Raw genomic sequence first — 20517 nt, 5'->3', positions numbered from 1 at the left:
TCCAGAGCACCACTACACTGGAAGTCTTAATGGAGACAAGTCACATGTCATTCCATCCCCTTTGACCACTACTTCCCAATCCTGCAAGCTCCTATAACTATCACCTGGATCACTACAACTTCCTTATTGTTTTCCCCATACCCTCTATTCTTCCTCTAACCCATTGTCACTAGGGACCCAGGAATACCTTTCTTAAAAGGTAAAGTGAGCAATGGCTAAGAATATAGACTCAAGGCAGGTGTGGTAGCACATGTCTTTAATCCCAGCAGTTGAGGGACAGAGGCAGGGGGATCAAGACCAGCATGGTCTACACAGGGAATTCCAAGCCAGCCAAAACTACCTAGGGAGAGCTTGTCCCAGAAAACTAACCAAACAAAGACTATAGACTCTGACAAGAACACAGATACAAGTAAGTCATGGCTCCATCACTTACCCGCTGTGAAATTTAAGCAAACTACTTAGCTTCCCCTCTCCCTTCATTTTTTCTATCTGTAACTGGTAATTCTTGGAAGAGTAAATAAGATATGTAAACCACAGGAGACAGGACCTGACAAAGAGCATTATATAAACATTAGCTAAAATTATTGAAAGATAAATCTAATGTTGATACCTTGTTTGAAATGGCTTCCTGCACTGTGAGTGAAATCTGCTGCCTGTTGTTCCAAGCCACACACAGGGCTCTGCCTGGATCACCAGCCCTACAGGCTGTACCTGAAGGAGTCATTCCTCCAAGAAGCCGTCCAGGCCAAGAGCTTCCTTCCATCTCCCCCACCACTTCCATGCCCCACCTCCAACACCCTCCTCGTCGCCTCTTGATCTCTTTCAACACATTTAGAATAATTTGTGGTTAATTTAGAGATCTATTTTCCTTTTAAATCTGTCTCCCCATGCAAACATAAGCTCCATGAACACAGGAAATTCACCTGCCTGACTCATGATGACAACCCTTGTGCCAAGCCTAGGGACTGCCACTTGGTAGGGACCGCATCAATATCTCAATTACTGCTAGAGCATGCTGTATGGATACTCTAAAACCATCTATCCCATTCACTTCTTAAGCTCTCAGAAGTAGAGCAGCTACTAGTTTCCTATAAATACAACGAATGCATGGAGAGAACATACTATACTTAATAAATATCTTATGTAAATCTCCTCAAAAAAAGTGGTTTTGAGATATCTCTTTGTAAAGGGGGTGTTTTCCTTTCTATTGTAGGGGTAGGTTGGTATTTTATTTGTTTTGGTTTTGGCATTTGATTTTTTGGGGGTTTTTGATTTGTTTTGTTTTTGAGACAAGGTCTCTCTACATAGCCCTGGCTGTCCTGGAACTCACTGTATAGATGAGGCTGACCTCAAACGCACTCACAGAAATCCACCTGCCTCTGCCTTCTGTACTGGGATTAAAGGTGTGCTGCATCACACTCGGCTTTGTAGGGATGATTTGTTTTTGTTTTAAGAAGGTTTTATAGGGCTGGAGAGATGGCTCAGAGGTTAAGAGCACTGGCTGCTCTTCCAAAGGTCCTGAGTTCAATTCCCAGCAACCACATTGTGGCTCACAACCACCTGTAGTAAAGATCTGATGCCCTTTTCTGGCATAAAGGTGTACATGCAGATAGAGCACTCATAAATAAATAAAAAAAATTTTTAAGAAGGCTTTGTTCTGTAGCCCAGGCTGTCCTTAGAACCCCTGTGTAGTTCAGGCTGGACTTAAAACTCACTGCAAGCCCCACCCCACCCCCACTCCAGTCTTCAAGTGCAAGGATTACAGGCATCCACTGTGCCAAACAAAAAAGGGTGTTTTCTGACCAGCACAGCATATTGTTCTTCCCTGAAACTTGTTTTCTAATTTTAGCAAAGGTGAAGACAGGCTTATTTCAACTTTATCCAATTTCAAGAAATAAGAAGCATTTCCTCCCCACTTCAATTCATCAACCTCTCTGAACAGGTGATCATTGTTCTCAGTTCCTTGTTTAACCTTCCAGAAAACGTTCATTCGTATTCAAGCACTTCCTTAAAAAAAAAAAAAAAAAAAAAAAAAAAAAAACAGAAACTAGCACACAATGCATATTTTCCTACTGCGCTTTTGTAACTTCATAAAACGTCATGGAGGTCTTTCTGTATCAACTCATTTGCCTCTTTCCTCAATTCTGTAACCTCAGTCACCATCCCCTCTAGCAAGGGTTACTCTCCCAAGTCTCCTGCTGATGGACATTTAGGGCAATGAATAATCTTCTGCCTTTATTGCCTCACACAAGTAAAAATGTATCCCCATGCTAAACAAGTACAAATATACCCAGTGGTGGTGGCGGCGGCGGCGGGGGCAGCAGTGGCAGGGCACTTTTAGTCCCAGCACTCAGAAGGCAGAGGCAGGTGGATCTCTGTGAGTTCGAGGACAGCCTGGTCTACAGAGTGAGTTCCAAGACAGCCAGGGCTACACAGAGAAAACCTGTCTTGGAAAAAAGGTACAAATGTAATGTATCTCCACGTTAAATCCTCGAACCCCATCACTGAGTCTGAGGACTTCAGGTGATTTTAAAAGCTACTCCCCATTACTCCTGTTGACATCAGGGTCTAAACAGGGAAACGGGAATCTCTTTAGGAATCTAAAGCAGAGGGAAACTGGTGTAGGGAATTTGTTACAGATGTGATAGAAAAACAGGAAACAGTAAGACAACCCCGAGACCAGGAGGAGCCACAGCTCTCCCTTCTGTTGGAAGGCTGAAGGCAGAAGGCATTTCCAGAGCTTGGGGGCTAGGAAGGACAGGAGCTAGAAGAGCAGAGACCCTATGGCAGGAGCCGAAGCCTAAAGGAAGAGCAGCTGCAGAGAAACTGCCAGAGGCAGACCGGTTACAAGAAAACCGTTTCTTCTTCTTTCTGCCCCTAGTCTCCCCCAAAAGCTCTCACCTACCAAGCCCAGCCCTGCAAGACCACTCCCCAAGAGTCTAGGAAATGCACCTGCAGGAGGGAAGGGCAAGAAACAGAGCCGAGCCACCAGGACCCAGAGTACATTAAGCCTTTTTGAGAGCTCTGACTAACGTGCACTGTGGCCAGCAGAGGCTAAAATGGCCTTCCCAACACTCCGTTTTCAAACGTCAGGCTTAGCGCGGGCCAAACAGGTGAAAGCTGGGATCTCCTGCTAGCTCTACTTTCCTATTTGAGTATCCTGAGCTTCAGAATGCTTGAGCACAGACCGCATCAGCACCCACACAGATTGGAACTCAGTGGGTACAACTCGCACCCACCACTTCATCCGCCCCAATGGCACATTCAGAAACTTGGGTCAGGTGGCGGCAAGGAGCCAAACTAGCCAGTTACCTTCTAACTAGAGGCCTAGCTCAAGAACTGTTCTAGAACATCTGAAAGGCACCAAGCGCCAAAGGAAGTAAAAATCCCTTAACTACACTCTGCACACATTACAGGGAACAATGTGTTCATGTAATCTTGTACGCCACTTGCTCCTTCTTATAACGGCCTCCCAGCCATTCATACGCCATCCTTTCCTTATCTTGCACTGCAAAGAACAAATAATTAAAGCCTGGACAAAAAGTTCAATTATAAAAACTCAAGTAGGAATCAATTTCTGAAGTCCTCTTTACCTGACCAACACACAAATAATAAAAAGATCTTTTAAATTATCCTCAGCCTCCACTATAACTACTATTTGAATAAATTTAACGTTTATCTTCTAAGCAAGCTGAAACAGAGGTTCTCAGATGCAGATTAAAGGTCTCTCCTATACTCTAATAATGTGCCAAATAATGCTATGCTTTATAACTCCCTGGTAACTGAAATAGTTTTATCAAAGGGCTGATTTAAAAAAAATCAAATTTTTTTCAAAGCAAAGCAGTTTTTGAAAATGGAAATGAGATTACTACAAGGAACTGTATGCTAACTTCAAACCTCCATAGCTCATAGAAGCCTATCAAGTTCATACAATAAATATATAATGACTCACATTTCAAAATTGTGAAAGATTTTCACTTGGTTCAAAATTAAATACTCTAAGATTGCCAAAACTACGTCTGTCTTTCCACATTATAAGGAGGAAAGATTTTGATAAGTCGAATCAATGAAAGTTAAAAAGTTGTTTTAAATAAAGCATTTTGAAATAGAAAAAAAAAAGTTGTTTTCTATCAAAGAGCATGCTGTCTGGCATTTCAATAGAAAAATCAATAAATCTTTTCATTGTCGAATATTCCAGGAAGGTGAATTAAATGATACTGTACATTTAAAATATCCACATCTTTCATAAGCTGAGGTTTGGGGTATTTTTTTCCAAATTTAAAAGTAATGCATGTATTCTTAATGCTACCAGTGTATATACATTGTCTAGACAGGAATTTATAAAATAACTACTTGTTCTTGGTAACTTTTTAAAATTGTGTGTCTGTGCAAGCTTGTTGCTGCTTGCCTACAGAGGTCAGAAGACAACTTGTGGGCGTGGGTTCGCTCCTTCCACCACGTGACAGCCGGCTGTCAGACTGTCTTGACAGCAGGCCCCTTAATTAGTTATTTTTAATGTCTCGTCAAAGTAATCTTACCTGACGGGCATTACTGTTTCTCAGTTTTTTACTTTTTACCATGGAATGCAGCGTCATTGAATGTAACATCTTTTTTAATTTTAAGAGTGTTTCTCTGGGATATAGTCCCAGAAGAGATCTCAATAGCCCAGGGATAGTTTTAAGCCCTTCTGATATAAATATCGTCCTTTATTATAATTCCCAAATCCTATAAACTGCTAAAACACATTGGCTTCTACGTTTTCCCCCTTTGTAGCCGGCTTTTACCTTCAAATATTTGCATTTGTGCACTCACAGAATCTGGAGCACCGCCACGCAATCGCCAAACCAGCTACCTTCCTGGATTCCAATATCAAATGTCTAAACATTGCCCCAGTCTTTTCCAAACTACTATGTCAAAGTGTGATATAGGCGAAAGGCAAGGAATCCACAGGGATCTCATATCTCCAGACCGGCAGCCGGTATGTAGGAGGGTTTGTAACTGGGTTCCTTCTCTTCATAAACAAAACACCCACTCGGTGCCACTGCGCTACCCCTGGCTTTTACTATGAGAACTGAACTTGGCAAATGCCACGAGGGGTGCCAACTTCCTGCCAGTCCAGCCACCTCGTCTCTTCCACGGGAGGAAAAAAAATCTGAGAAGCTCTGGAATTCTAGAAGGCACCTTGATTAAGCACTTCACGGGGAAGCCTTCAATACTGCTGATTCTTACGGGCAGCTGCTCCAGCAGCCTGTAATTAAGACTTTTTTTTCCCTAAACACTCCCTTATTACATGGGATTCTGATCATTCTGTCAGCAAAAAGGAAGATCGTTACTCAAAGTCCAGACAGCTTCAACTTGGGGTATTTGGCTAAAAATGAGGAGTACTTAACCCTTCGCTTTCTCAATCAACGATCCACTCCACATACGGAGACTCTTGCTGTTTTGAAACTCCAAATTCACAAGATGACACAACAAGAATTTGTATTCCACCGAGTCGGTTACAACCAACAGCACACTTGCAGCAGGATGGAAGTTAAGGCACCAACAGCCTCAGCAACACCGAGAACTGATAACCCACTCCTGAAAAGGTGTATGTCACACGCACCTGTCCTGGAGTCTTAGAGCCGGGCTGGCCATGGCTCCGGAGTCCCACCCTCGGCTTTAAAGGGATCCCACCTGATCCCTTAATGTCTTAATTATATTTTCCTTTTGGTAGTGTTGCCAAGATCAAACCCGGGGCCTTGGGCAAGCTAGACATGGATTCTGTCGCTGAGCTATTTATCCCCCTCTTTATTTTTACACCTCTCCCTACCCCGTAGCATTTTATTTTATTTTTTCAATTTGATAAAAATGCATGCTCAGACCCGGACTCGAGCTGCCTGCCCCTCTTGTCGTTTAAGCTATTCGCAGTGAACACTTCTGATCTAAAAACCAGAGACGCGGTCATGATTTCCAACCTTCCCCTCTCCCTCGATGGACCCCCCGGGACACCCGAATTGAAAACTTTCCCCTCCCCATTATTTCCCACGAGCTCCCTGGCTCCAGACACCTGAGGAGAGCCGAGAAGGAGCGGGGGGCCCTCCGAAACAGCTGGACTCGGGAGGGCGTGGACGCCCTTGGCGATGAGACGCTGGGAAGGTCGCCCCGCAGTGTGCCCCTATCTCGGAAAGGTGACCCGGCGCTGCGCCGCGGAGACCCCGGCCTCGAACCCGCGACCCGCGACCGCTCTGGGAGACGACCCCGCGGTCTCCGACATGTCCTCTCACCAGGGCTGCGAAGCCTGCGCCCCGGCCTCACCCCCCGCACACCTCCCCACGGCCGCCGCCACCCTACCCCACACCCGGCTACCCGCCTCCAGCCAGGGCTCTCCACAGCGCGACCCCCGGCCTCGGGGCCGCCCAGCGAGCGGGCCACACCTCCGTCACTCACCGCTGCCGCCCTCACCGCCACCGCCTTCGTCCATCTTGAGGCCACTCCCCGCCAGCCGGCGAGCCCGGAGCCGCCGGGAGCGACCGGGCTGGAAGCCGGGACTAGGAGACGCGGCCGCGAGGAGGTCCGGGGAGCTCCTCGGCGCGCGCGGCCCGGGTCGCAGCCGGGCCTCCTCCGAGGGCCGGGCGGGGCCCCGCTGCTCCAGTGCGGTCACGTGACATAAAAGCCACGCCCCCTCTTGCCGGTGTGGGCGGAGCCCCGACGCCGAGCGGTCCCCGCCCTCCAACTCCCGCCCGGCCTTGCAGCAGCTGCTGTAACTGCTAGCCCAGAGACCTGGCTCCTGCAGAGCAGCACCCTCCCTCAAACCTCCATTCTCCCGTTCTAGGGCGTCCTGGAGACGAAGGTGTGTCAATCAGGGGCACTGGGAACGCCCCCACTCTACCAAACGAGGCGGCTAGGGTTGCGACTCGCGCGTGCACGGAGTAGGTGAATGGGAAAAGACCTAGAAGTGAAGGCTGGCAATTGGCTCAACGGTTCCCCCCGCCTCCCCATATAAAGGTAGAAGGAGAGAAAGGACTATAAAGTTTTACTGTGACCTCAGCATGCGTGAGCGTCCACATATTACATACATACAAATAATCGTGTGGGGACATAGTTTTGCTGTTAAGAGCATTTGCTGCTCTTGAAGAGGACCCCACATGGGGAAGCTCAGAACCCCCTGTAACTCCAGCTCCAAAAAGGATCCAGTGGCACCTGCACTCACATGCACATAATCCACACACAGACATATACCTAATTAAAAAGAAAATAAAAGTTTAAAAAAGAATAAGAAGCTGGAGAGATGGCTCGGCTCAGCGATGAAGAGCACTGGCTGCTTTTCGGGATCACTTTGGTTTGATTCCTAGCACCTACATGGGGACACACAACATCTGTAACTCCAGTTCCTGGGTATCTGACACATTTTCTTGCCTCCACAAACACCAGGCATGCTTGTGGTGCACATATATACATACAGGCAAAACACAGATACACATAAAATAAAATTTAAAAATTGAGACAGGGTTTCTCTGTCCCGGAACTCTCTTTGTAGACCATCCTGGCCTCGATCTCAAGAGATCCACCTGCCTCTGCCTCCCGAATGCTGGGATTAAAAGGGTGTATCACAATGCCCAGCTAAATAAATCTTTTTTTTAAGTGCCTATTTTTAAAAATAATAAAACTTGGATGTGGTAGTGAATAACTTTGATTCCAGCAGGAAGATCTCTATGAATTTAAAGTGGGCTTTGGCTACATAGTGAGTTCCAGGCCAGCCAGCGCTACCTAGAGAGACCCTGTCTGAAATAATGATAATAATAATAATAATAATAACCTGAAAATGAGCCCACTGAGAATGCAGCCTCTCCCCACCCCCACCTCCACCCTTCTTCATCCTCAGGATGTTAGGATAGGATAATTCCAGCCTTTTATCCTTCCGGTGTATAATAACAATGGAGTCTCATTTTTCCTGTGGATTGGTTGCATTTTAAAATTAACAGAGTATAAGGCTTGTAAATGCATGTAGTCGAGATGCTGAGCCCTAATCCCAGTCCAGCACAGCTGGGGCCCGGCTCTCAGAAAGCATTATTATAGGGGTTGGCCAGTCTGGCGTCAGATGCCCTTGGAGTTGAGCTTTAGTCTCCCTTGGATTGCTGCCAGCTGCCCTGGATTTATGATGCAGTAGAAGCTCTGAATTCAATTTCCCGTGGGCACAGCCCAGGGCTGAGCAGACGGCCTTAGTTCGCCCCTGTTCCAAATCTATGGCTTGCTTTTCTCATGCCGTGTGTCTCGATTCCAGCAACCTCTCCTTAGCATTGAATGTGGCCCTCCCGAGCCTTTCTGCTCCAGTTAAATTGCATTAAAGAAAAGCAAACATTGTAAGGGAGGAGATAGTTCATCTGTAATAAAATTTTCCAGCAGCTGTTTTATATTTACAAATTGCCCATTGAATCAAAGGATATTTCCCCCATCATCTATCTATCAAAGCAGACAGCCTTCACCTTTCTGCTCAAGGTTACAGGATGATTTCAAAGACTCCAATTTCCTGATAACCTCAAGAATTATAACCCCGGACATTCTGCTGCTTCCTAGACCAGAAGGTATGCTTCTGCGAGTTGATAAGCTGTTTAGAGACTTGTGACAGAGATGGCATAGAGAAGTGATCTGGGAGTCAAAAGAGGTATGTTCAAGTCCTAATGAATGAAAATGTGACTTCCTGATCCTGTTCTGTCGGTTTTGTTATCTCAAGATAACAGCTTCCTATCTGAGAAAGAAAAAAGAAAAAAAAAAAAAACAGCACTCTTTGAAAATGATAATGTGCTAGGGTGGAGCTTTGAACTCAGATATCATCAATTATAAATGTTTTTCGATATTAATCCCTGGGCTGGTGGAATGGATCAGTGGGTAAAGGCACTTGCACCTGAGTTCAATCCCCAGGCCCCACGTGGTAAAAGAAGAGATCTGACTCCAGCAAGCTGTCCTCTGACCTGCACACGCACATGCACGCACACGGGCACGCACACCATAACACACATATACATGCACACCGAGCAATAATGCAATTTAATATATATTAATATTCATTCCTAATGCTTCCATTTTCTTAAAGCGTGGTCTACAGGCACTTCTCTCGGAGTCTGAATCTAAAAAACTGCTTCTGATACCCATGGAGTCCAATCCATTAGCATAAAGCACACAGAAGTTATTTGTAAACAATGAGTATTATCCCTGTGGGTCAGCCTGAGACCCCATTTTGACAAAGCCTGAAAGAATGTTGGGAGGAAAGACAGCTCAGTGTGCAAAAGTGTTTGTCCGGCAAGCATGAGGATGTGAACTTAAATCCCAGCACCCATGTGGAAAGCCAGGCATGATTGTGAAAGCGCAGTAGAAACAGGTTGATCCCAAGAGCTCACAGGCCTCCAGCTTAGCCAAACTGGCAAGCTTCCAGTTCAGGGAGACACCCCCTTCTCAAGGCATTAAGGAGGAGAGTGGTGAGAGGAAGGCACCTGGCTGGGTGATGGTAGTGCACCCCTTTCATCCAACACTCAGGAGGCAGAGGTAGGTGGGTCTCTATAAGTTCCAGGCCAGCCTGGTCTACAGAGCGAGTTCCAGGACAGCCAGCTCTGCACAGAGAAACCCTGTCTCGAAAAACCAAAAAAAAAAAAAAAAGATGAAAGCATCTAACATAACATTCTTCTCCGGCATCCTCATGGGTACCACACAACACACAAGGATACAAGGATGTTGGGAGATGGGGCTGGAGAGATCCACTCTGCAGTTAAGAGCACTTGTTCTTGCAAAGGGCCAGGTTCAGCACTACATGGTAAGTCTCAAGCATCCCTAACTCCAGTTTTAAGAGATCCAACATCTTCTTCTGACCTCCTCAGGCAAAAGGCATACATGCAGAGGTGCACATATGTACATCCAGATAAACACTAATTACATAAAATGAAATAAATAAATCTTAAACAAAAATTTTAAAGAACAATGGGAGAATAAAGGCTTAGGGTATCATTTCTGCCCTTTATATGAAGACCTTCAAAATTCACAGGTGTTAATATCAGGGGGAAAAAAATAGATTTTCTTTCTTGAAGAGTGGTGTTTTCTGGTATTTCATAAATCCCTCAAAGATAGCTGTTCTGCCTTCATATAGGGACATTAAAGCTGTCATTAGCCACTAAGACACTCAGTTATGGCTAGTTTTGAGGGCTTTTCTCAAATGTTAAATCAATATCTTTATTACATTTAGTTAGTTAGTTAGTTAGTTAATTTTTAGGGGGCGTGCACGCATGCCATGGCACAGGTGTGGAGATCAACGGACAGCTTACAGAAGCCAGCTTTCCCCTTCCACCATGTGAGTCCTGGGATCAAGCTCAGACTGTCAGGCTTGGCAGCAAGTGCCTTCGATACTCATCCAGCTGAGGTATTGAAATTGTCCTCAGTAAATTTGTAAGGAAAAGGACTCTTATAAAAAGACATGCCCCGAGATAATTGTATTGAATAAAATTCTTTCATTTTTGCAATTACTGGGCAGGAAATATAGATAGGTGCACTTTATTTTTTACATTTCTTAATTGTGTATGTGTGAGGACACTCGTGTGGTACACGTGTGGAGGTCACAGGACAACTTTCTAGAATTGACTCTTCTCATTCCACCCTGTGGGTCCCAGAGAATCAATCTCAAGCCCTTAGGCTTGTCCTGGGATAGAACTTGGGTCCTCAGGCTCAACAGCAGGCACTCTTATCCACTGAGCTACCTTGCAGGCAGACCCCTTAGGCACCTCTTACATTCCAGTCTCTGGTCTAGGTGCTCAGAATACAAAGATGAAAAAACGATTCAGCTCCACCGGGCGTTGGTGGCACATGTCTTTAATCCCAGTCCTGGGGAGGCAGAGGCAGAGGCAGGCCACTCTGAGTTCGAGGCCAGCCTGGTCTACAGAGTGAGCTACATAGAGAAATCCCTCTTGAAAAACTGAGGGAAGGGGGAGCAGGGAGGAAGGGAGGGAGGGAGGGAGGGAGGGAGGAAGGAAGAGACTCAGCTGTCTTCCTTGGACTGATGGACTAGAAGGGATAGAATATGGAAGGAAGTAATTATACAAATAACTAGTTACCCATCCCAGCGCCCCCCCCCCCCAGTTCTGGGAATGGAACCCAGGGCAGGTGTACCCACTCTACCCATTATAATTTTGATGCCCCCTCCTATTTATAACCGTTCTTTCATTTGCTGTTGCATGCCTTGCTAGCTTTGCAGCCCTACAGAGATTGTAATCTGTCTCTACCGTCTCCTGCAGGGTGTGGCCATGTGAAAAAGGGCAGAGGACAACAGTAATCGCTGGAGGGGCAGGCAGTGTGAAAAGTGGAAGACATTCTGCAAACGTGTTGAAACCCATTGATCAGTCTCTTAACCATGGAGGAAACAGTTGAAGGAATCAAGACAGTGCATTCCATCGAGGTTGGGACGTCATTTTTATATGTTCATCTTTCTCTTGCCCAAGGAAGTCTGTGGAAGCAGACAGAAGTTTCTTCCCCTCAAACTAAGGGCACAACCATCAAGGCCTGCCTAAACCAGTTTCTTCTTTCCCTTCCTTCCCCCTCCCTCTCTCCTATCTTTTTTTCTTTCTTTTATGTAGCCCAGGGTGGCCCTGAACTTGCAATACATTGGAAGATAACCTTGAACTCCTGACTTCTGCCTTCTGGGATTAAGCAATATCTACTCTCTCTTTCTCTCTCTCTCTCTCTCTCTCTCTCTCTCTCTCTCTCTCTCTCTCCTCCTCTCTCTCCCTCCACCTCTACTGTTTCTTTCTCCCTTGTCCCAACAACACCTCCTATATAACCCGGGCTGGCCTCGGTATCCTCCTGCCTCAACCTTCTGGATGCTGGTAGTAACAAACCTACACCATTGCTCTCAGATGCCCTCCTCTTTTCTCCCTTTTCTGTGCGTGACCAGGAAAAGACCGCCCACACTGCTGAGCTGAGGCTGCTGCCAGATCCGGGACAGAACAGTTCCCAGCTCCTTTGATAACGGAAAAAGAATGCAGATATAGTGGTGGCAATCAGCAGACCAAGACCTCGACTAATCTGTTACATGTGGTCAGGGGTCTGGTCCAGACTGCCATACAGGCAGCCAGCTAGCTCCCTGTGGGCTCACAGTCACGAAAGGAAAGTAATGTTTTCCAAAAAAATAAATAAAATAAATAAATAAATCTAATTTCACCTAGGAATAGAGAGGATCTTGAACAGATTAGCAGGCTCCACTCTGCCCAAGCAAACAGAAGGATTTCACGTGGCAAGTCATAGCCTTCATTAAATTTTCAGAAGCCCAGACACTCCGTCCTTCAAGCTCTGTCTTTCAGATCGTTTTGGTGCCATCCACCTTGGTCTCATTTTCCCCCTGGAATCCAGCATTGACATCAGTTCCCTGGCCTCACATTACTGAGGGCAGCTTAATTTGTTTTAGATTGATTCCTAACGGGTTCTCTTTTTGGTTTTTTCCAGGAATAAAGGTGGCCAGATTTCTTTTTCATGGTAAGCTTGGAAAGAATAACTGACCCCTATTCCCAGCTGTTAGTCCATGGAAGAAAGGCATGCTAGGCAGCACCAGTTATTGTAATTATAACTTAAATTGTCTTCTACAGTAATAAAATGCTATGCTTTTTTATTTTGCTTCTTTATTCTAGTTGTTTGGTCATTTGTTTTTGGGGAAAGGACCTCTAAGGACATATATCCCTCACCATCCCTATCTTGATCCTCTGTGGCTGGAATTACAGGTGGACCACCACACCCATCAGGCATTTATTTATTTATATTTGGGGGGCATCCAAACTCCAGTTAGCATGATGACACAGAAAACACCCTAACTGCTAAGTCATGTCCCCAGGCCCCACACCCAGATTTTTTGAGATAGGATGTCTGCTGTTGCTATGGCCTCTGAACTGAATCATCCCACCAGGACTTAGAAAATAAAATGTGCAAGTCCCAGGAAGTTCCTGAAATTGAACAGGGTTCCCAGGATACCCTCCCCCCACCAGGTTATGTAAGCAGCAGGAATTTCTGGGAAGGAACATTCCCCTAGGACCTCCAGGGACACAGCTCTCATGAGTCAGAACCCATGGTGGAGTGGGCTCTTTATGACGCAGCTGCCTTTGAGTCACCCCTGCTCCTGTAAGCAATCTCCATCAATTCACTGGTTTGCTGAGCTAGACTTCGGGTGGCATCCTCTCCTTCATCGGTCCTCACTGACTTATCAGGAGTTGCATAATGTTTTTTCGTGTCTACCTATGAAGACTTACCCAGCAGTGGCTCATGCAGTCCTTCAACTCATGATTCTCCAGCTTCCACTCACTGATCACCAGGATCATAGATGTGTGCCACCACACCAAACTGAATAATGCTGTTATTATTTCTACCTAGTTTGTCCCTGACCTACTGGAAAAAAAATAATTTCCACACACAAAAAAACTTAGTCACCGTCTGTGGTACACAGCTTAAAACTGTCATCAGATATTGTCCTGGAGTTCAGAGTGTATATTTCAGTCAGGTAATTAAAAAGATAAAGGGTAAAATGACAAATATAAAGACATAGAGCATCTGTCTGTGATTAAGGCTGTCTACACAGAAAGTGTGTTCCTTGCCGGCAAGTGACAGGATGCTCAACGGTCCTGTACTGTAAGGACAATGACGACTGTGACTCAAGAGGACTTAACTATACCCAAGCAAATGTGATTCTGTAATTTGGCCTGAAGGAGGGCAGAAGCCAATCATGAGTTCTGACCACATCACACCCAGTGATTGCCTGTGGGCCCCAGCCAAACTGGTACCTGAATAACCCACATTGTCAAATCAAAGGGGCAGGACACTTGTGCTTTCTGGCCGTGTGACCTTGTTTCAGTTCTCTGTGCCTCCGTGTCCATGAAATAGGACTAACAACAAGCCCTGGTTCAAAAAGGTGCCATGAGAAAGCGATGCTGTGAAACTGGGCATGGTGGTGTATGCCTGTAATCCCAGCCCTTGGGAAGCTGGATCGAGAGCATCAAGTTCAGGCTAGGACCAGGAAGAGCACTGGCTGCTCTTGCTTGCATTCCTAGCACCCACAGGGTAGCTCACAATCATCCATAGCTCCAGTTCCAGGGGATCTGATGCCCACCACTGAACTAAATGGGCAGGAGGCATGTACATAGTTCACAAATACACACACACACACACATACACACACACATAGGCAAACCACCCATACACATAAAAATTAACTAATTGAATTGTGCCCATCCCCAGTCCCCCCCCCCTCTGCTCTCTAGAGAGTATCCTGGGGTTACGAAATCCCTGTAGTCTGTTCTGCATGGTCAGTAACCCAACATAGGCTCTTGCCCTGATCCTGTTGCTCTAGAACTGTTATATCTTTTGACTTGAAAGCCTATGAACAGGACGTCCTAGTGCTCACTGCAGACATCACCAGCATGGTTTCCAGGGTCCCAGAATGTAATTCCAGTTACTCAGGAGGCTGAGGCAGAAGGAACAAAAGTTCAAGGCCAGAGTGGGTTACACAGAAGTACAAAGCCTAGGCAAAAAAAAAAAAAAAAAAAAAAGAGGGCTGGGCTGTGGCTCAGTGGTAGAGCACCTGCCTAGAATCCCCAGTGAGGGGCTGGGGTGTGGCTCAGTGGTAGAGCCCCTGCCTAGAATCCCCCAGTGAGGGGCTGGGGTGTGACTCAGTGGTAGAGCACCTGCCTAGAATCTCCTAGTGAGGGACTGGGGTGTGGCTCAGTGGTAGAGCACTGGCTAGAATCCCCCAGTGAGGGGCTGGGGTGTGGCTCAGTGGTAGAGCACCTGCCTAGAATCCCCCAGTGAGGGGCTGGGGTGTGGCTCAGTGGTAGAGCCCCTGCCTAGAATCCCCCAGTGAGGGGCTGGGATGTGGCACAGTGGTAGAGCCTCTGCCTAGAATCCCCCAGTGAGGGGCTGGGGTGTGGCTCAGTGGTAGAGCACCTGCCTAGAATCCCCAGTGAGGGACTGGGGTGTGGCTCAGTGGTAGAGCACCTGCCTAGAATTCCCCAAGTGAGGGGCCGGGGTGTGGCTCAGTGGTAGAGCACCTGCCTAGAATCTCCCAGTGAGGGATTGGGGTGTGTTTGGCCCTGTATTCAATCTTCAGTTGCATTAGGGAAAAAAATATGTCATTTAGACAGACTCCTAATTCCTGCTGGAGTAAAAGTGCTCTCTAGCCGGGCGGTGGTGGCGCATGCCTTTAATCCCAGCACTGGGAGGCAGAGCCAGGTGGATCTCTGTGAGTTCGAGGCCAACCTGGGCTACCAAGTGAGTCCCAGGAAAGGCGCAAAGCTACACAGAGAAACCCTGTCTCGAAAAACCAAAAAAAAAAAAAAAGTGATCTCTAATCCTCTCACTAATACGAGTGACATGGGTGAACATTATATATGAAACAAACAAACATTAGAAGATGGAAATGAGCCAGGCGGTGGTGGCGCACGCCTTTAATCCCAGCACTCGGGAGGCAGAGCCAGGCGGATCTCTGTGAGTTCGAGGCCAGCCTGGGCTACCAAGTGAGTCCCAGGAAAGGCGCAAAGCTACACAGAGAAACCCTGTCTCGAAAAACCAAAAAAAAAAAAAAAAAAAAAGAAGATGGAAAATGTAGAGAGGAGGCAGCAGATGGGTTCTGGACATAGGGACTCAAGAAACACCAGGTGGTGAATTCCTTCATATTCTTTCTGTTCCATCTATCCTAGAGTGGATGCTGGTGAGGCCAGACATTCAAATGCTCAGAAACACTAACTGGCATTTAGGGGTTGGGGCTGGCGGAGGGAGAGGAGTGACCTCCGGGGCGGGGGGCGGGGGTTGTTGTCTTCAGCCAAGACCAGGAAAGGCGTAGCAGGGCAGGACAGAGAATGTTTAGATGATAAAGCCTTACCACCCTACTCCCACCATAAACAAAAGGTTGAGTAGGGAGCCTGTCTCCCACCCTCCCCGGGCTGTCAGGACACATGGCAAGCCCATGCCTCCCTTCCCAAAAGGCCAAACAGGGAAACAGATTGGATTCCAGCCTCAAAGTAAATGAGGGCTCCTCTTCTCTTTCCCCATTGAGGTGATGTTAGGGAAGATCTAGGGGAAATTCAGGACTTTCCCACCTGCCAAGGCCTGGGGTAGCCAGAAAGTCCACCCATACTCAGACATAATAATATACACCCCCCCCAGCCTGGTATGTCAACAGAAATCAAGTGGAAAACCTTACCTTCCACCCCCACTCAGTCCTAAATGAGGAATAACTCTAGAAGACCAAGAGTCTCCTAACATATAATTTATTAGAAATCACTTACCCAAACTTTATCATGGTTGTGTATACCTGTAACCTCAGTACTTGGGAAACAAAGGCAGAGGATTTGGGGTTCTAGAAATCTAGGTCCTCCGGGAGACAGCCAGTGCTCTGAGCCATGTCTCCAGCCCTTTGTTATTTTTAATCCACCTCATTTGTCCTTGTTTGTTACAACAGTCATAGGGACTAACACCCTCTGGCTCAGTCACTGTTCTCTCTCTCTCTCTCTCTCTCTCTCTCTCTCTCTCTCTCTCTCTCTCTCTCTCTCTCCTTCTTTCTTTTGTGGTCCAAGCTGGCTTTGAACTCACTATTGCTGAGGACTAACTCTGAATTTCTGGTCCTCCTGACTCCATCTCCCAACTGCTGGGATTACCTGGTTGTCCGCGGTGATAGGGATCAAACCCAGAGCTTTGTCATACTAGGTGGACACACTGGCAATGGAAATGGAAGTATCTTTTTTTTTTTTTTTTTTTTTGGTTTTTCGAAACAGGATTTCTCTGTGTGCCCCTGGTTGTCCCAGAACTCACTCTGTAGACCAGGCTGTCCTCGAACTCAGTGATCCACCTGCCTCTGCTTCCAGAATGCTGGGATTAAAGGTGTGCGCCACCACCTGGCCCTAGTCTATTTCTATCACCCCAAACTCCCCCCCCCCTGCGCGCCTTTTTTTAGACAGAGTCTCTCTACATAGCTCTAGCTGTCCTGGAACTCACTCTGTAGACCAGACTGGCGTAGAACTCACGGAGATCTGCCTGCCTCTGCTTCCTGAATGCTGGCATTAAAAGCATGTGCCACATAGCTGGCTATTTTTTTATTTATTTATTTATTTATTATTATTTTTTTTGTTTTTGTTTTTTTTTTTTTTTGTTTTTCGAGACAGGGTTTCTCTGTGTAGCTTTGCGTCTTTCCTGGAGCTCACTTGGTAGCCCAGGCTGGCCTCGAACTCACAAAGATCCGCCCGCCTCTGCCTCCTGAGTGCTGGGATTAAAGGCATGCGCCACCAACGCCCGGCCTATTTTTTTAAATCATTTTAATGCTCAGGACAGTCTCACTATGTAGCCCAGGCTGACCTCAACTCAAGATGGCCCTGCCTCGCTCGGCCTCCTGGGTGCTGGGATGACAGTACACCAGGATGCTGGAGGGAGAAACGAAGGTTTTCCACGGGGCTGTGCTGACTGGAGCTTCCTCTGGAGGAGAACGAGTCCTGATTCCAGCTGCGGCTGAGGCGCCGTCCTCTACAAAAAGAAAGAGGGAAACTCCCCCAATCAGGCGGCATTTTTCTGCGGGTAAGAAGGGGCTTGAAAACAAGCAAAGGAAAATCACTTTCTAGAGGCGACACCACATCAATGCAGTGCCCAGGGCACATTCTTCGCCTGGAGCCTGCTCTCTGTCAGAAGGCTCCAAGTCTGCTGGCTGGGAGCTTAATAATCATCACTCTTCAATCCTCCTCCACAAGGCCAAGTTCAAAGGAGGCAGAGCAGAGGCTCAGGGAGACATGTGGAAAGACCAGGTGAGGCAGGGTGAGGATGTCTGTATCCCTCCCTCCCCTTCTCTCCCCTCCCCCCTTCCTCTCTTTCATTTTGGTTGTTGTTTTGTTGGTTGGTTTTTTTGTTGTTGTTGTTTGTTTGTTTTTTGAGACAGGGTCTCTCTGTAGCCCTAGCTGTCCTGGAGTTTACTATATAGACCAGGATGGCCTGGAACTCACATAGACCCTCCTACCTCTGTCTCTGGGATTCTGGGGTTAAAGGCATGCGCCACCACAGCCAGCTTCCCTTTTACCTTTTAAAACGAAAAGGTTTTCATTGTTTTTGGTATCTTAGTATGTGCAATATATGTGTATGATATATGCATACCTGTGTGTACGGGTGTGCACCTGTGCATGCTCACAGAGGTCAAGGGAGGATGTTGTAGGTCCCGCTTTAGCATGCTCTGTCCTATTCACCTGAGACCAGGGTCTTTCACTATCCCTGAAGCTAGGGTGGTAGCCAACCGAGGCTCCTGTCTCCTCCCCCACAGTGCTGGGGTTACAGGTGCACACACACACACACACACACACACACACACACACACCATCATACCTGGCTTTTTAATTTGGGGACTGAGGATTCAATCTCGGATCCTCATGTTTGTGCATATGCTCTTACCACTCGTCGTTTGTTTGTTTGTTTGTTTGTTTGTTTGTTTGTTTGTTTTGAGACCAAGTCTTGCCACATAGCCTAGACTGGCCTTGAAGTTGCCATCTGTCTGCCTCTTAAAGCTAGGACTAAAAGCACACACTACTACAGCTGGCCCTGTTCCCTTCTCTCCCTTAGATTTAGTACACAAAATAAACAGCTGGAGGCTGGATTCTGCCCACACCGACAAGTCCAACACCAGCACCAAGTCACCGTGGCTACCTTTACCTTTCAGGACCTTCTGGAGACTAAGTGAAGTTCACACTTTCCCTGGAGCCCCCCCCCTCCCAGAACCTCTCCACATCCAGCAAACAAGGCATATATTGTCCCTTTTAGAGCCTGGGAAGTGAGGTTCCAGACAGTAACTCGACTAAGACCACACAAGACGACAGGAGAAGAGCCAACAGACATATTGCTTCCACTGGCCCTGTTCCTCTGGAATCTACGAGAAGGGAAATAGCTCAGCCCCAGCAAATATTTTCTGTCTACCTTTTCTTTCCCCCTCATTCTTTCCTTTCCAGCTTCCAGGGTAGGATATGGAGTCAAGGGTGGTTCATATGCTAGACAAATGCTGAGTCCAGGCTGAGTCTCCTGACCCCCGCCCTCATGGGATTCATAGGCTCTACGACCAACCCCAGCTCACGCTAGAGCTCACTGACCCCTCAGGCCTCACTGAACTAGCAGCTCTGCCACTGAGCCACACCCCGGCCCCTCACTGGGGATTCTAGGCAGGGGCTCTACCACTGAGCCACACCCCAGCCCCTCACTGGGGATTCTAGGCAGGGGCTCTACCACTGAGCTACACCCCAGCCCCTCACTGGGATTCTAGCAGGCTCTACCACTGAGCTACACCCCAGCCCCTCACTGGGGATTCTAGGCAGGTGCTCTACCACTGAGCCACACCACCATGACCACCTCACTGGGGATTCTAGGCAGGTGATCTACCACTGAGTCACACCCAGCCCCTCACTGGGATTCTAGAGGTGCTCTACCACTGAGCCACACCCAGCCCTCACTGGGGATTCTAGGCAGGTGCTCTACCACTGAGCCACACCCCGCCCTCACTGGGAATTCTAGGCAGGTGATCTACTGCTGAGCCACAGCCCCAACTGCTTTTTTTCTCTATGTATTCTGAGACAGGGTCTCACTAAACTACTAAATAAGTCCTGAAACCACTCTGTAGCCCAGAATTTGAACTTGTGATACTCCTACTCAGCCTCTAGAGGAGTTGGGATTCCAGACCTATGACATCAGGCCCAGCACTTTCCTCATCTTATGTTTTCTCTCTCTCTCTCTCTCTCTCTCTCTCTCTCTCTCTCTCTCTCTCTCTCTCTCTCTCTCTCTCTCTCTCTTTGACAGTGTTTCTCTGTGTAGTCCTGCCTGTCCTAGAACTCACTCTGTAGACCAGGCTGGCCTTGAATTCACAGAGATCTGCCTGCCTCTGCCTCCAAGTGCAGGTATTAAAGGTGTGTGCCACCACCATTCAGCATGTCTTTTTTTTTAATAGTGTTTTTTATATTTTAACCTATAAATTTATTTTTTATTTTTATATGTATGGATGTTTGCCAACATGTATGTCTGTGTACTCTAGACATGCAGTGCCCACAGAGACCAAAAGAGGGCATCAGATCCCCCTGGAACTGTAGTTATAGATGGTTGTGAACTACCATGTGGGTGCTGGGAATCGAACCCAAGTCCTCTGGAAGAGTGGCCAGTGTTCTAAACTGTTGAGCCATCTCTCCAGCACCTCATTCAATCTTTGTTGAGTCACTATCAAGTGGCATAGATACCAGTCCAGGATCTGGACTTTAAAATAAGGATTGAATTTCTTTTTATTCCTTTCCTCTTTAAGTTTATTTTTATTTATTATTTTTTTTTTGAGACAGGATCTCTCTGTCAACAGCCCATGCTGACCTGGAACTCGCTTCATAACCCAGGCTGGCTTTGAACCCAAAGTGGTCCACTTGCCTCAGCTTCTGGGATTTCAGGTGTCAACCTCCACACAGCTGAAAACTGAACTTCAAACAGTTTGTGGACCCAGCCAGGCATGCTGATGTACTCCTTTAATCC

At 47.1% G+C, this 20517-nt stretch overlaps 1 protein-coding gene across 2 annotated transcripts in view; it reads right to left on the bottom strand.

Moving 5' to 3' along the window:
• Positions 1-6621, bottom strand: part of Cyth3 (cytohesin 3) — a 92819-nt gene extending 86198 nt beyond the window's left edge. The window contains exon 1 of one of the 2 annotated variants that reach the window (XM_037198488.1): positions 6417-6621. Coding sequence is in view for 1 of the 2 variants with exons in the window: in XM_028890319.2 (XP_028746152.1) it covers positions 6430-6463 (34 nt within the window). In the remaining variant the exon portion in view is untranslated. The remainder of the gene's footprint in view (positions 1-6416) is intronic. The other variant, XM_028890319.2, reaches the window with a different exon arrangement.
• Positions 6622-20517: the final 13896 nt, after the last annotated feature.

This window comes from Peromyscus leucopus, chromosome 23 (genome assembly GCF_004664715.2).
Source record: "Peromyscus leucopus breed LL Stock chromosome 23, UCI_PerLeu_2.1, whole genome shotgun sequence".
NCBI classification, from domain to species: domain Eukaryota; kingdom Metazoa; phylum Chordata; class Mammalia; order Rodentia; family Cricetidae; genus Peromyscus; species Peromyscus leucopus.
The sequence above is the reverse complement of the archived record's forward strand: the minus strand, read 5'-3'. Positions and strand labels throughout refer to the sequence as shown.